The following is a 17,173-nucleotide window of genomic DNA, read 5'->3' as shown; positions in this document are numbered from 1 at the left end:
CAACATCAACAAAACATGGTTAGCAACATCTGGACTCTTACTTCAGTCATGTCTAGGTTCACATTGACAAGATAAAAGAATATTAATGTTTTTATTGTTGGTTTGTTACACTCACTCAGAAAGGTTACTGTGCATCATAAACTTAAGTATTATAGCTCTTAAAAAATGGCTTTTTGGTACAATTTTTTAAAATTGTGTCATATAAAAACAAAAATAAAAGAAATAAAAGAAATAAGATTCAAAACTGGAGGGTTAAAATAAGAGAAAAAAAACGCAGCTCTTGGATGAATTAAACACCATTGCAAATATTCCATCGCTAACATAGAAAACATCCCTGTATCACAGCCTATTTGATTGAGAGGAGTCAACAGATTTCTGAAAGTCTAACAGCTGTGAATTATGCTCCAATCAATCACAACCAATTCTTATCACAACCTCCTTCTTTTGATCAATTCTCACTCTTAAGTGACATATGTCAACTTTTCTGCTTTTCTTTGTATTTACCAGTTGTCCACTTTGGCCCTGAAGGATCACTCACTCACTTTCTCCTCTGGGACTGTTGACACATGTACAGCAGGCAGTCACCAGTGCTTGTCGATGAAGACAACGTGGTAATTGACAGGCGGGAGGAAAATGTTTCAATCTGTAATTAAACTACACTTTTTGTTGAGCTTTTCTGCAACCGTTTTTATTCCTCATAAACATGCCATTGCTACACCAACATTATACATTTAACAGCATTCGTAACATCAGTTCTAACATTAACATTGAAGTGCCAAGGCGATTAAATGGATCTTTTCTCACTGTCCCTCTTCCCCTCTGTTTTCTTTCCCTGTCCTTTTCTTGAACTTCTCTTTTCTACGTCTTTCCCTTTCCTATCCCCGGTCATGTCTGTTCCGATTGTAATAACTTAAAAGTAAAAAATAAATAAATAATAAAGATCAATCAAGAGCACCAGTATGGCAAAGTACTGCAGGATGCTGTGGTAGCCAAGCTGGTTCAGTGTGCCTTCAATTTTGAATAAATCCCTAACAGTGTCTCCAGCAGAGCACCACCATGCTATCACACCTTCTCCTCCATGCTTCAAGGTGAGAACCATGTACAGTGGCTTGCAAAAGTATTCGGCCCCCTTGAACGTTTCCACATTCTCCGTGACAATGTTAAGATGATTTTATAGTCATGCCAACCTCCAACCGCATGGCAAAATATACCAAGAACTATACAATAGTTTCTTCTTTTACATAATATTTCTTTGAATCCCAGTGCGTATTTCAAAGAATATGTGCAGCCTTTGAACAGTTCCTCAAACAAAACAAAGGCCAACTTGTTTGACTTGTTGCTTTACCTTTTGTTACTATTGTTATTTCAGTGGTGAGTGAAGGGAATCAGGTCTGGTTGTGTGAGCTTGTGGGTGGAGCTGAACACAAGATTTATAGTATTTAACAGTTGAAGTCAAATTAAAGCCAGCGTAGTCAACAATGGCCCTCCAACGGTTCTTGTGCGTTTTCTCTGTGATGATCATTCTTTTTGGCGAAGGTGAGAGAGAAAATTGTATTTCTGTTTGTAGTATTAAAATCTTTCCCATTACTTCTTTCAGATGAAGTGTGGAAAGTTTAATTACAGATACTAAAGAATTTTATAATAAATTTTATTTTAGCTGGATAGTATGAAATGCATCCTGCCTGTAGCATTCTGCAAGATGGGAAAGAATTTTTTGACATCCTTAAATTCTGCTCTTCTTATTTTTTTTCTTTCTTTATTTTCTCTTCTAAATTATATGGAATAGAATGTTATTATACTAATTATTTTAATTATTATTATTATTATTATGTTTTAAACATTAGAGTTATTTCATATTAGTTGCAATTGAATAAAAATACTTATTCACTATGGACTAGTCATGATGTGTATTACCTCTATTTTGATATATTTGTCTTTGTGTTCCAATTTTTAGATGTTCATTCACAGCAGCCTGGTAAGCATCCAAGAACAATTCTGAAAGTTTTTCATACTTAACCTTTTTTTTTAAATTATATTTAAACCTACACCAATGGGAGTGCCAATTGAACGTCTGAGCTGGGTATCTGTCAAGATTTTATTTTTCATTTATCTGTTGAAATCCACAGGGTAAATGGTATTAGTAAACTACTGTATCGTTGATAATCAGTAAGAGTATGGGAGGCAGAGTCTTCCTTTGTGGCACCTGCTCCCAGTTTTGACTGAGGAGACCGACATCCTCTCTACTTTTAAGATTAGACTTAACACTTGATTTTTTTTACTGTTTCTTCTTCCCTAACCTTTTTTCACTCACCATGTGTTTATAAAGCACTGTGCATTTAATCATTGCTTATTATTAATCTCTAGCTCTCTTATGTTCTTTGAAGTTTTCCCTGAACAATTTTGCACTAAAATGTCACAAAATACCTTTTCTGTGGTTGAGTGTGGTTCATGTGCAACAATGTTTTTATGACTTTACATCTAAAAATAACATCAACATGTATCATCTCCCATCAGAACTCTTCATGAGATGTTACTCACTGAACGTGTGAATGGTTATACAGGGAGTGCAGAATTATTAGGCAAGTTGTATTTTTGAGGAATAATTTTATTATTGAACAACAACCATGTTCTCAATGAACCCAAAAAACTCATTAATATCAAAGCTGAATGTTTTTGGAAGTAGTTTTTAGTTTGTTTTTAGTTTTAGCTATTTTAGGGGGATATCTGTGTGTGCAGGTGACTATTACTGTGCATAATTATTAGGCAACTTAACAAAAAAAACAAATATATACCCATTTCAATTATTTATTTTTACCAGTGAAACCAATATAACATCTCCACATTCACAAATATACATTTCTGACATTCAAAAACAAAACAAAAACAAATCAGCGACCAATATAGCCACCTTTCTTTGCAAGGACACTCAAAAGCCTGCCATCGATGGATTCTGCCAGTGTTTTGATCTGTTCACCATCAACATTGCGTGCAGCACCAACCACAGCCTCCCAGACACTGTTCAGAGAGGTGTACTGTTTTCCCTCCTTGTAAATCTCACATTTGATGATGGACCACAGGTTCTCAATGGGGTTCAGATCAGGTGAACAAGGTGGCCATGTCATTAGTTTTTCTTCTGTTATACCCTTTCTTGCCAGCCACGCTGTGGAGTACTTGGACGCGTGTGATGGAGCATTGTCCTGCATGAAAATCATGTTTTTCTTGAAGGATGCAGACTTCTTCCTGTACCACTGCTTGAAGAAGGTGTCTTCCAGAAACTGGCAGTAGGACTGGGAGTTGAGCTTGACTCCATCCTCAACCCGAAAAGGCCCCACAAGCTCATCTTTGATGATACCAGCACAAACCAGTACTCCACCTCCACCTTGCTGGCGTCTGAGTCAGACTGGAGCTCTCTGCCCTTTACCAATCCAGCCACGGGCCCATCCATCTGGCCCATCAAGACTCACTCTCGTTTCATCAGTCCATAAAACCTTAGAAAAACCAGTCTTGAGATATTTCTTGGCCCAGTCTTGACATTTCAGCTTGTGTGTCTTGTTCAGTGGTGGTCGTCTTTCAGCCTTTCTTACCTTGGCCATGTCTCTGAGTATTGCACACCTTGTGCTTTTGGGCACTCCAGTGATGTTGCAGCTCTGAAATATGGCCAAACTGGCGGCAAGTGGCATCTTGGCAGCTGCACGCTTGACTTTTCTCAGTTCATGGGCAGTTATTTGGCGCCTTGGTTTTCCACACGCTTCTTGCGACCCTGTTGACTATTTTGAATGAAACGCTTGATTGTTCGATGATCACGCTTCAGAAGCTTTGCAATTTTGAGACTGCTGCATCCCTCTGCAAGATATCTCACTATTTTTGACTTTTCTGAGCCTGTCAAGTCCTTCTTTTGACCCATTTTGCCAAAGGAAAGGACGTTGCCTAATAATTATGCACACCTGATATAGGGTGTTGATGTCATTAGACCACACCCCTTCTCATTACAGAGATGCACATCACCTAATATGCTTAATTGGTAGTAGGCTTTTGAGCCTATACAGCTTGGAGTAAGACAACATGCATGAAGAGGATGATGTGGACAAAATACTCATTTGCCTAATAATTCTGCACTCCCTATAATGCTGTGGCTTATCAACATATTCAGTATTTAACTGTTGTGTCTTATTCTCTCAGCATGTGGCAGGGTTATTAAAAATCCTAGAATCGTAGGAGGTGAAGATGCAGCCCCTGGAAGTTGGCCCTGGCAGGTATCTTTATCCAAAGATGGCTCTTTTTTCTGTGGAGGGTCCCTAATCTCCAACGACTGGGTGCTGACAGCTGCTCACTGCATTACACCGTAAGTCAACACTGCAAGTGTTTCTGTGGTGGTGCAGTGGTTAACGCCTGTTGGAGGTTTCAACCTCTTGGAGTAGAGTTTACATATTCTCCCTGTGCCATGTGGGTTTCTTCTGCAGACAACACTTTTTAAAGGCTAAATATTTTTTTTAATTGGTTATGGAAGCGAGAGTGTGTGTCTCTGTCCCTCTCTGGGGTATCCCTGTGATGGACAGGTGGCCTGTTCGGCATGTAAGGCAATGGATGTTATTGCACAGTGATTTTAATATTTTTGTTCATAACCAACTGATGTTTTCTTTTTCTGAAATTAGTGAAAGGACATTTTTAAAGTCTTAAAAAAACTAATTGCACACATTTACTCAAAAGCACCCCAACAGTTTTTAGAGTAATTTCTCCACTGATAATTTTCAACTCACAGTTGGTAGTAACACATTTCTTAATAATGTAATGTTGTGATCAAATTGTGACAACGCTGAGTAACAGCCAGGGTTAGATGAGAAACTTAATACCAGTCACGTCTTTCCATCCAATGTGAACTTACAATCAGCAGCATGCAAGTTTTTTTTTTTTTGTTTTTTTTTTGTGTCCCGTTTGGATCTATAGCCATCAGAATTGTTGTCTTAAGGCCAAGAAAGATGCCAAGCGGATTTATTTTACCAAGTGGATCATCATGGCCTTGCCATATTGGTCCATTTGATTGACCTTTATTATAATTATGAATTTATTTTATTTTCAGTTGCTAAAAACGGGACAGACATGACTGGGTGATAGGACAGGGAGAAAGAATGAAAGAAAGAGAGGGAGAGAAAGAAAACCAAAGGGGAGAAGAGACGGTGAGAAAGGGGGGAAGAAAGAAAGAAAAACAAACAAAACACCTGGATCACCTGTATGGAGAAAAAAAAACAGAAGAGAAAGCAAACAAAAAAAAGAGCAACATAATAAAAAACAGCACCATCACAATAAACTAGCTAGAAGTAGATAACAGTAGATACTAAATATTAAACGATATTGTGCAGCACGCAAGATAGACAGCGCACAATGTGCTTTGAGGCAGCAGCCAAGAAAGGTGTAGTCCGTGTCTGTGAACACCCGTGTGTACACCTGTGTGCACACCTGTGTGGATCAGCACGCTTGTATTCCAAAGGTTTCTCCATGTAACGATCTGCTAGGGAGTGTGGGGAGCCACAGCCCCGTCCACCAGGGTATGAAGCAGGTATGGAGGAGATCCAGGCCCCCAGCAGCATGCAAGTTTAGCATGAAGATGTAAGTTGGGAACCTGCTAACTTTGTTCTGTCAAAAGATAACAAACTCTAGCTATGCACAAAAGTAAGCCTCACCATTCAACTCACGTGCACACGCACATGCAGGGATAGAGGAAATGCCCATCCATCAAAATCATTTTCTTGGACTACAACGGCTCTTCAGTGTTTGAATGAAATGATTCAATTTAAACAGTGGCTTGCAAAAGTATTCGGCCCCCTTGAACTTTTCCACATTTTGTCACATTACAGCCACAAACATGAATCAATTTTATTGGAATTCCACGTGAAAGACCAATACAAAGTGGTGTACACATGAGAAGTGGAACGAAAATCATACATGATTCCAAACATTTTTTACAAATAAATAACTGCAAAGTGGGGTGTGCGTAATTATTCAGCCCCCTTTGATCTCAGTGCAGTCAGTTGCCCATAGACATTGCCTGATGAGTGCTAATGACTAAATAGAGTGCACCTGTGTGTAATCTAATGTCAGTACAAATACAGCTGCTCTGTGACGGCTAGTGATGGGCAGATGAAGCTTCATGAAGCACTGAAGCTTTTCATCCAAGTGGTTCACTCCAGTGCAAAGCTTCTTGAAGCTTCATTTGCTCTAGTAGGACACCTACTGGACGTAAAAATAGTAGTTGGCATGAATTTGAAGAGTGAGGCCTTTTGCACACAGCCTGTAAATGTGAACAACAAAAGGAGTGTGTAAAACATCTATATTGTAGTGATGCAGTATACTGTGTATATTTATACTGGCAGTATGGAAAATGATCATTTGGAAATGTTTAAAATGGAAATGATCATTTACCGTGAGGTGAGGTGTGGTTGGGGTGTGGACAGCAGTTGTGCTTTTGTAACGTTGAGGTATGGACAGCTACACACTGAGGCTTTGAGCCTCAGTCCTGCCTGTTCACATTTTATTCTGTAAAAACTAAATTTTCACTGCTTTTATGACCTTTTAGTGGGGAGAACATAGCTAGGATTTAATGATTTAACACATCTTTTAAATCCTTTGTCCTGCACAATGCTAAATGGCTGGGAGTCCTCAATCACCATGCTAACCAGGTCTTCATCTATTTGAGATTGTTCTCCTGGGGAAAGACAATAAAGATAAAGCACAAATATAAATATCACACACATAACTTATTGCATTGTATAATATTGTTATATCATTTAGTAACATTACTGCATGCTATATTATCATGGCATTTGATGGCTCACCTGGTCTTGCTCCACAATCGGTGTTCCCCTTATTCTCATGCATAGCTCTATAGTGCCTAAGCAAATCAAATCAAATCACTTTTATTGTCACATCACATGTGCAGGTACATTGGTACAGCACATGTGAGTGAAATTCTTGTGTGCGAGCTTCACAAGCAACAGAGTTGTGCAAATACAATAATGTAAACAAGCAAAATACGATAATGGCTACATCTGAAACTAATAAATATATGTACAATATATAATAGTATATGCATTTCTGGATGCGTATACTAAATATTTTGTGTGTGTGTGTGTGTGTGTGTGTGTGTGTGTGTGTGTGTGTGTGTGTGTGTGTGTGTGTATGTATACACATATTTTACAAATTAAATAGAGTAAACAATAAATAAAATATATAAAATAAATATACAGAGTTGAGACATGTGCAAAACAGTGGCGTTACTGTACAGTATGGAGTGCATAATGTTAAAGTTCCAGTAGTGAAGCTGAGGTGTCTATGACGTGTTCAGCAGTCTGATGGCCTGATGGAAAAAGCTGTCTCTCAGTCTGCTGGTACGGGACCGGATGCTGCAGATCCTCCTTCCTGATGGAAGCAGTCTGAACAGTTTATGGCTGGGGTGACTGGAGTCCTTGATGATCCTCCCCGCTTTCCTCAGGCACCGCTTCCTGTAGATGTCTTGGAGGGAGGGAAGCTCACCTCCAATTATCCGTTCAGAGCACCGCACTACTCGCTGGAGAACTTTGCAGTTGTAGGCGGTGCTGTTGCCATACCAGGTGGTGATGCATCCAGTGAGGATGCTCTCAATGGCACAGTGATAGAAGGTCCTGAGGATGCGGGGGCTCATGCCGAATCTTTTCAGTCTCCTGAGAAAGAAGAGGCGCTGCTGCATGGATGAGGTGTTGTTGTTATATCCCAGCTCCCTGGCACATAGCAAACACCTCACCTTGTACAAAAGTACAGACAGCTTAACATAGGTTTTATTGCACCATCAGTATTATGAAAATACATCTTCTGTGGAAATTTACATACCTTGTTGGGAGATATAAGCTCAAAATGTTCCCACACAGGGGAGGACATCCTTCTCTTTGTAGCTGGCTCCATTCTCTCCTGACTTTCTCTCCTCACTCTCATAAACCTCCAACCTCTCTCCAAACTGTCTCTAACTCTCTCCAAACTGCCTCTAACTCTCTCTCACTAACCGCAACTCTCCATCAAACACCCACATTTTGAATGGAGTCTGAGGGGTGTATATCGCTGTCATAGCTCGCGGTACAGTTCGAACCGCTTCCTGAACCAGTCACGTGGTACAGCCGGGCAGCGAGGCTTCGGACGTCATCATTTTCAGCTCCTCCCATAAATGAAGCAAGCCTCGATACGCGCTTCGCGGAAACGCCCCCTCCATTACTCGACACACGCTTCGAAGCCTCGATACAGAACGTCACATCACTAGGCGGAGGTTCACCTTCCAGCAGCACAACGACCCTAAACATAAAGCCAGGGCAACAATGGAATGGTTTAAAACAAAACATATCCATGTGTTCAAATGGCCCAGTCAAAGTCCAGATCTAAATCCAATCGAGAACCTGTGGCAAGATCTAAAACTGCAGTTCTCAAACGCTGTTCGTCTAATCTGACTGAGCTGGAGCTGTTTTGCAAAGAAGAATGGGCAAGGATTTCAGTTTCTAGATGTGCAAAGCTGGTAGAGACATACCCTAAAAGACTGGCAGCTGTAATTGCAGCAAAAAGGGGTTCTACAAAGTATTGACTCAGGGGGCTGAATAATTACACACACCCCACTTTTCAGTTATTTATTTGTAAAAAATGTTTGGAATCATGTATGATTTTCATTCCACTTCTCACGTGTACACCACTTTGTATTGGTCTTCCACGTGGGATTCCAATAAAATTGATTCATGTTTGTGGCTGTAATGTGACAAAATGTGGAAAAGTTCAAGGGGGCCGAATACTTTGGGAAGCCACTGTATATATTTATCATCAAAATCTCACAACCATCTGTTGCTACCTGGTTGTGACGGTAGTTCAATGATAATGATCACTATGCAATGCTATAAAAATAACTATATTTTTTCTTTCATTCAAGTGCTGATCTTCACACCACAAAAGTGACTCTGGGCCACAACACCGCGTCTGGTCCAAACCCAAATGCAGTTACTGTGACACTTGAAAACATCATCTGCCATCCCGACTACAATGCTGCAACATTTGAGAATGACATGTGCCTCCTGCAGCTGTCGACTCCTGTGAATTTCACAGACTACATTCAGCCAGTCTGCTTAGCCGCAGCAGGCAGCACTTTCAACAATGGCACCAGCAGCTGGGTCACTGGCTTTGGTACCCTAGAAAGTAAGTTTTTTAAAATATGTATTTTCTTTTATTAGTGATAAATGATTCAGTAAAAATGATCTTCCTTTTAACATTTCTCAATTAGGTGGTGGTTCCACCCCAGAGATTCTGCAGGAGGTGAATGTACCAATAGTGGGAAACAACCAGTGCAGATGCGAATTACAAAACTTCGCTGCAATCACAGATAACATGATCTGTGCTGGACTGCAAAATGGCGGGAAGGATTCATGTCAGGTGACTACCACTTTGTGCTTATTTGTAATGTAAGGCCTAATTGACTGCATTGACTATCAGCTTTTAACCACTCACTGCTTTTCTGTAGTAGTGTTTATGATTATTAACATTATAGCCCTATTCCATTAGCACCTACTTGACTCAACTCAGTTTTCAGGGTTTTCGTTAGGTGTTATCACCTGGTACCAGGTACTTTTTTTTTTTCCTTTAGTACTGCTCGGCCGGTATTCCAAGCAAACGAAATCGATACAAAAATGTGACATCAAGAGACTGCATGTCACTGATAGGCCAGTCAGTGGTGTAGCTCAAGGACTCATGAGAGTCACTCCTTAACAGTAATCAAAAGCACCATTTTGAAGGCATGCAACAACAGAAATGGGTACACAGAAACCAACACCATGGTCCGAGAGCCACCATAGACCAAGTAGCAGGTAGAGAATCCCCTCGAAGCCTTCCATGGTTAGTTTGTGTTCAGGTCAGTGGACTTTCTGTCATGTTGCTTTAATGATACAACGCAGGTGGTGCTCTATTGTACGACAAAATGGCAGAAACCAAGTAAAGTAGAGTCAAGCTGAGAAGGTACTGGTGGAAAAGAGGCTTTGCATTGAAGCTCATTTACTCATAATTCGTAATTATTTTCACTTAGATGTATTTAATTTATTCTATAAAGGTTTTCCCAAAGGTTTTGTGATCATTTCTGTCAGTGACATCACATCATGTAGTGACGTGCAGTTGAGTGTGTTGGGTGATACTGTAACTAATCAGCAAAAGTTGTGTGTCTGATTGACAATTAACACAAACATCTCCGGAAACATTTTATGTATTTAGTAGAAATTAAGCTCCATGAGATGTTCAACTGATCTCAATCTGTTTTAACAACTTTTACACTTTTTTCACAGGGAGACTCGGGGGGACCACTTGTGACAAAAGATAATAGCGGTATCTGGATCCAGAGTGGAGTCGTGAGTTTTGGTCAAGGCTGCGCCTTGCCTAATAGTCCTGGAGTCTACGCTCGTGTGTCCCAGTACCAAAACTGGATCACCACCACCGTCACCGGAACACCACCAGGCTTTGTTAACTACTTCACCCTGGACTTTGACTATGACTTAATCTTCACCTGCCCCACATCAACACCACCCACTACAGATACACCACCCACCACCCCATGTGACAGTGACAGTTTGTTTTGCAGTGGTGAAAACCTGATCCACTTCACTCACTTCACCTCTCTCTGTGTTCTTGTTGTGTTGCTCCAAGTGTTTTTTGGAAGTGGTGGAATGTAACTCAACACATTTACTAGTCCTGTACTCAAATACTAAGTTGAAATAATCATTACTCCAAGAGATTTATGGGACAGCTTTAAGTTTCTGGGCACTTCACAAGGGAAACGAAACAGTTATTAGTAGAAATTAGACTAACTGTTGATACCATAAGAGAAGAAGAAGTGGACAGTTTAAACATTTGGACATGAAATATTTGTTTATCTGAAAATGGCAACAATTTCTTATATCCTGTTTCTCAATTACAGTGATTGGCTAATCTTTATCTGATGTATTTCCATGACTTCAGTAATGATTTAAAACTACAGCCTGGCAAATTTGAAGTAATACATTTTAAACATTATTTAGTAATTCTCTTTAAATGTTAACACGTTATATATGGGCATATATCTGTGGTCTGTTCAAATCATGTTTTGGTATGCTTACACTTTTGATGATTAAAACATGCAATTTTAAAATACTATTTACTGTGCTGCATTCTTTTGTATTCTATTTTGAGTTATTTAAATAAATAGTATTCGTTGTTGAGTTGGTAGGACTATCATTCACAAGCTTGATGTTGCCAGCTAGATATTTTCTTTACATTAGAGTGCCTCGAAACGTATTGTGCAACATAACTTTTCCTCATAGAGAAGGCATTGCTAAACCAGCATCATACATTTAACAGCATTTGTACCATCAGTTTTTGTATCAGAAAGTCTGCTATTTTTTTCTAATGCGATGATGGAAAAATAAGAGAAGATGAGAAAATGAAAAAAACAAAAACAAAAAACAAATTAAATATGTATGTGTGGCATTAGAAACGGACCTGACCACAGGCTTATGCTTTTCACCATTAATCTCAAAAAGTTGATTCTGTTCATCTGGACGTAGCGTTTTCAGTGAGAGAAAAATTTCATCACTTATCCAAGTGACTTCTTCAGTCTCAGCTGACTGCAGGTTTCCCCAATCTTATACACAGCCACAGAAACAGCAATTTGAAATAACAATGTTGCAGATGTGGAAGCAGAGCAACTACGGACGAATTTTTCAGCCTGTCTCAGCAATGTAAAGCCCCTAGCATCCAACATCAGCATGGAGGAGAGGAAGGCACTCACATCACTTAGTAATGACAACAACATTATCATCCTTGTGGCAGACAAGGGTAGATGCATAGTTTTGCTAAACCAGAAAGACTATCATGAGATTATTTTGTCACTGCTCAGTGACAAAAATACTGAGCCCCTGAAATGAGACCCAGGAAGTGGTTACAGGAAGAGGGTAGGTAGTTCTGTTACGGTTGACATGGAGGACTCACACGCAGGACTCAGAGGTCAGATGCACACAAGAGAATTTATTTACAAACGTCCACCAGGTGTGTATACAAAAAGGTTTTTAGTTTTCAGTTTTATTTGTCATATGCAAGTTAGCACAGGGTCAACATTGCAATGAAATGTGTTTGACGAGCAGCAGTCACTCAGCAGCATGATACAATAGGAAAAAATATAATAAAATAAAATAATAAAGAAAATAGAAAAATAGTAAGGAGCAAAATATTAGAGAGACATGGTAAAAGAGAAAAGATGACTAAATATATATGTATCTATAAATATAAATATATGTACACTAGTGATTAAATAAGAAAATCTTGAAAAGAAATATGACGGGAGGGCAGATGGGATATTGCACAGGAATGAGCAGCAGAAAATTACAGTATTGCACTTTTAAATATAAATATCAATGACAATAAAGTGGAGTGACCAGTGCAGATTAAACAGAGTACTTGTGAAGCTGCAGGGTAGCTTCTGAGTGCTGTGTTGTGTGTGTTTAAGTGTTGTGGTTGAGGTGTCGTATGGCTTGGTGGTAAAACTGTTTTTAAGTCTTGTAGTCCGAGCAGACAGGCTCCTGTAACGTCTGCCAGATGGTAACAAGGAGAAGAGCTGATGTGCTGGGTGGCTGTGGTCCTTGATGATGCTGTGTGCTTTACGGAGGCATCGATGGAGATGAATGTCCTGAATGGCAGGAAGCCTCGTACCAGTGATGTGCTCTGCTGCCTTCACCGCCCTCTGTAGTGATTTACGGCTGCTGGCAGAGCAGCTTCCGTACCAAACTGTGATGCAGCTTGTCAGCAAGCTCTCAATTGCACACCTGTAGAAATTTGAGGTGATGTTGGCGTTCATGTCAAACTTCCTCAGCCTCCTCAGGAAGTAAAGCCGCTGGCGAGCTTTCCTGATAGCAGTGTCTGTGTGAAGGGTCCAGGAGAAGTCCTCAGTGATGTTGACTCCAGGGAACTTGAATCTGCTGACCCTTTCGACCTTGACACCGTTGATGTGGATGGGCTGGTGTTCTCTGACTGGTCGTTTCCCGTAGTCCACTATCATCTCTCTAGTTTTGCTGATGTTGAGAGTCAGGTTATTTTCCAGACACCACTCGTACAGCGCCATCGCCTCCTCTCTATAGGCCGTCTCATCGTTGTCTGTGATGAGGCCTATGATGGTTGTGTCATCCGCAAACTTGATGATGATGTTGGACTCTTGTTTAGTAACACAGTCATGTGTGAACAGGGAATATAGGAGGGGGCTAAGCACACAACCCTGTGGCGTACCTGTGTTTAGGATGAGTGGTGAGGAGGTGTGCTTACCAACTCTCACCACCTGGGGCCTGTTTGTGAGGAAGTTTAGAATCCATCTGCAGATCGGTGTTCCCAGCCCAAAGTCGACGAGCTTCGTGGCAAGTTTTGAGGGGATGATGGTGTTAAATGCCGAGCTGTAGTCGATGAAGAGCATCCTTGCATATGTATTCCCTTTTTCCAGGTGAGTGAGGGTGGTGTGCGTTGCCAGGGCGATGGCATCCTCTGTGGTTCTGTTTGTCCGATAGGCAAACTGAAGAGGGTCCAGTGTGTCAGGGAGGGAGGAGCAGATATGACCTTTGACCAGCCGCTCCAGGCACTTCATGATGACGGATGTCAGTGCAACAGGACGGTAGTTATTCAGACAGGAGACCACTGATTTTCGGGGAACGGGAATGATGGTGGATGCTTTGAGGGACGTGGGGACCACTGACTGCCTCAGGGAGAGGTTGAAGATGTTGGTGAACACCTCTGCCAGCTCGTCTGCACACACTCTGAGTAGCCGGCCTGGGATGCCGTCTGGTCCTGGAGCTTTGTGAGGATTTACCTTTTTAAAGGTCCATCTCACAGCTTCTGTTTTCAGAGTTAGAGTTGCAGCCTCACTGTCCTCCTGATGGTAGAGTATCTGCTCTCTGTTGTCTGCGTCAAAACGAGCATAGAAGTTGTTAAGCTCGTCTGCAAGAGATGCAGTGGGCTGAACACTGACTGTGTTGACCTTCTTGTAGTCAGTGATGCAGCGCAGTCCATTCCACAGTCGCCTGGTGTCAAAGCTGTGGTAGCTGGACTCCATTTTGTCCCTGTAGTCCTTTCTGGCCTTTTTTATGGACTTTCGGAGGTCGTACCTGGATGCTTTATATGCATCAGCATCCCTGGAGTTAAAGGCAGAGGTCCGCACTTTTAGCTTGGCGCGAACGTCTTTATTTACCCAGGGTTTCTGATTTGGATATATGCGGACAGTGGTTTTTGTGATGGTATCATCCATGCACTTTCCAATATATCCAATGACAGAGTCTGTGAGTTCATTGATGTTGCCATCAGCTGCATCCACAAATATCTGCCAGTCAGTTGTGTCAAAGCAGTCCTGCAGGACCTCCTCAGCCTCACTGTCCCATTTGTAAATAACCCTGGAAGCTGGTTTTTCCTGTTTCAGTCTTTGTCTGTACGCAGGCAGCAGCAGAATGGAACAATGGTCTGCCTTACCAAAAGCTGGGCGGGGGAGGGGTTTGTAGCACACTTTGAATGGAGTGTAACAGTGGTCCAATGTTTGATCACCTCTTGTGGGGAAGGAGATGTGCTGATAGCATTTGGGGAGAACTTTCTTCATGTTGGCTCTGTTGAAGTCTCCCAGCACAATAAAGGCAGCTTCTGGATTTTTGTTCTCAAGTTCAGTAATGATGTCATACAGTTCATCCATAGCAGTAGCTTTATCAGCATGTGGGGGAATGTAAACAGCTGAGAGGAGAACTGAGTTGAACTCCCTCGGGAGGTAAAAAGGCCTGACTTTAACGGTCAGCAGCTCGAGACTCTGAGAGCAGTAAGTTTTTAAGATACACACATCTCTAGCCCACAAGGAGTTAACCATAAAGCACACCCCTCCTCCCCTTTTCTTGCCTGAGTCCTTCGTTCAGTCTCCCCGGTAAACAGTGAATCCATCCGGAGTAATGGCGCAGTCGGGGACACTGGGCTCCAGCCATGTCTCTGTGAAGGCCAGAACGCAGCAGTTCCTGATGTCTTGTTGGTGTTTAATCCGTGCACGCAGCTCGTCAAGTTTGTTGTCCAGAGACTGGAGATTCGCGAGCAGGATGCTGGGAAGAGGTGGCTTGCTGTTTCTCTGTCGCGTTCGGCACAAAACTCCGGCGCGTTTCCCCCTCTTTGTTTTCCCTCGACGTCGCGGGAGTAAACAAAGGATCCCAGGCAGCAGAGCGTCCACGGAGTCGAAACCCGCAGTAAAGTCCGAACTGGCTGACGAACGTAGCTCCAGAAGCGTTTGTCTGTCATACCGAGTGTATGATCGCGCTGTGCGCACAGAAATTGAAAGCAGTACAAAATAAATAATAACATTTTTGCTGAGATGACTGGGAGCTCTCGTCGGTGCAGCCATCTAACGGCGCAACCGGAAGCTTTAGGTGCAGGCCTGGGCTATATACAAAAGGTGAGGGGACAGGACTCCAGGGAAATCCGGGAGAAAAAGCAATTGTGCCTCTCCAAACAATCCACACACGAAATCAGTCTCTCTCTCCGACACTTGTCACGGGAAACACAGAGGAAACAATCCAGGGAGTATGTACAAAAAGAAACCCTTGTTAATACAAAGCACTAAGACATGAGAGAACACTTGCTGAAGCTTGACTTCACTAATGCGAGTCATGCAACGATCCCGATAAGAACAGTAGTCGCTCCCTGGATTGAATACTGGACACACTAATGAGGCTCAGATGTTTCTTCCTACGAGGGGCATGGGCCGAGGGCGTCAACCCGCAATGAGTTCTAACCAACGAGAGAGAGAAAGAGAGAACAAAGAGAGAAAAGCAGAAGCTGGTGATTGGCGTCCTGCTGATCATCCAGACCGTGACAGTACTCCCTCCCCCAACGGGAGCCTCCCGGCGACCTCCAGTCTTCTCAGGGTGTGCCTCATGGAATGCCTGCACCATGTTCTTGTCCAGAAGTGTCGCCCATGGGATCCATGAACGCTCCTCCATCCCGCAGCCCTCCCAATCCACCAGGTATTACAAACCATGCCCCAGGCCCCTGACACCTGGGTCTGGAAGGAGGGCACAAAGGACTGGAGAGACAGGGTTTCACTTGCGACACGTGGAAAACATTGTGAATCCGCATATTCTGGGGCAGCTTAAGGCAGACTGTTACCGGGTGAACCAGAGAGTCAATCTTGAATGGGCAAATAAAGGTAGGAGACAGTTTCTTGGATTCAGATCTGAGCGGAATGAATCTGGTTGACAGCCAAACCTTTTGTCCGGGTGCGTAAGTCGGTGGCAGGGTCCTATGGCGGTCCACCAGGCATTTGTTCCGCTCCACTATGCGGAGAAGGGCATCTCGTGTGGCTCTCTCCGAGCGCGCTGACACCTGCTGTACAGAAGGCACAAAATGATCACCTTCAATGGCAGCGAACAGAAGTGGTTGGAAGCCCAGGGACGCCTCGAAAGGGGACACTCCGGTGGCTGAGGAGGTGAGGCCATTGTGAGGGTACTCAATCCATGGAAGTTGCTTGCTCCAGGTGGTCTGGTGGGTGGATGCCACACATCGGAGGGCCGCATCAAGCTCCTGATTGGCCCGCTCAGTTTGGCTTTCATCCACAGACTAACAGCCAGAGGAAAGACTGACCTGAGCTCCCAGGGAGGAACAAAACACCTTCCAGACATATGACGTGAATTGTGGGCCCCTGTCTGAAACTATGTCAACGGGGATTCCATGGAGACGGAAGACATGGTTTGTCCGGAGCCGGGCAGTTTCTAGGGCCGTAGGAAGCTTAGGGAGGGCAACAAAGGGAGCAGCTTTAGAAAAATGATCAATGATGGTCAGAATGACAGAGTTACCTGACAAAGGTGGCAAACCAGTGATGAAGTCGACAGCAATATGAGACCAGGGGCGGCTTGGTGTAGGTAGGGGCTGAAGAAAACCAGAGGATGGTTGATGATGGGAGAGTCACAAGCAGAATCCTTGGAGGCGGTGAATTGGTGAGAGAGAGCGTCGGGTTTGGTATTGTGGGAACAAGGTCTGTAGGTGATAGTGATGTAACGCGGTTAAAGGACCAGGGCGCCTGACTGCAGCCTCATAGACAATGAGCTATCAGAATAAGATTCGACTATGGAGCCTGAGGGTGTGAATAAAACACAGGAAA

At 42.6% G+C, this 17,173-nt stretch overlaps 1 protein-coding gene across 1 annotated transcript; it reads left to right on the top strand.

The window, feature by feature from the left end:
* Positions 1-1,464: 1,464 nt before the first annotated feature.
* LOC146579738 (serine protease 27-like) lies at positions 1,465-11,169 on the top strand. Its single transcript, XM_085264446.1, has 6 exons — positions 1,465-1,536; positions 1,955-1,975; positions 4,180-4,342; positions 8,933-9,195; positions 9,281-9,429; positions 10,329-11,169. Exons 1-6 carry the CDS (start codon positions 1,479-1,481, stop codon positions 10,710-10,712), a joined length of 1,038 nt encoding a protein of 345 aa, XP_085120572.1. The 5' UTR covers positions 1,465-1,478; the 3' UTR covers positions 10,713-11,169.
* The last annotated feature ends 6,004 nt before the right edge of the window (positions 11,170-17,173 follow it).

This window comes from Mchenga conophoros, linkage group LG3 (genome assembly GCF_057382185.1).
Source record: "Mchenga conophoros isolate Kocher_MC1m ecotype Shallow Benthic linkage group LG3, M_conophoros_male_GT1.1, whole genome shotgun sequence".
Taxonomy (NCBI): domain Eukaryota; kingdom Metazoa; phylum Chordata; class Actinopteri; order Cichliformes; family Cichlidae; genus Mchenga; species Mchenga conophoros.
This window is presented reverse-complemented; position numbering and strand designations above follow the sequence as displayed.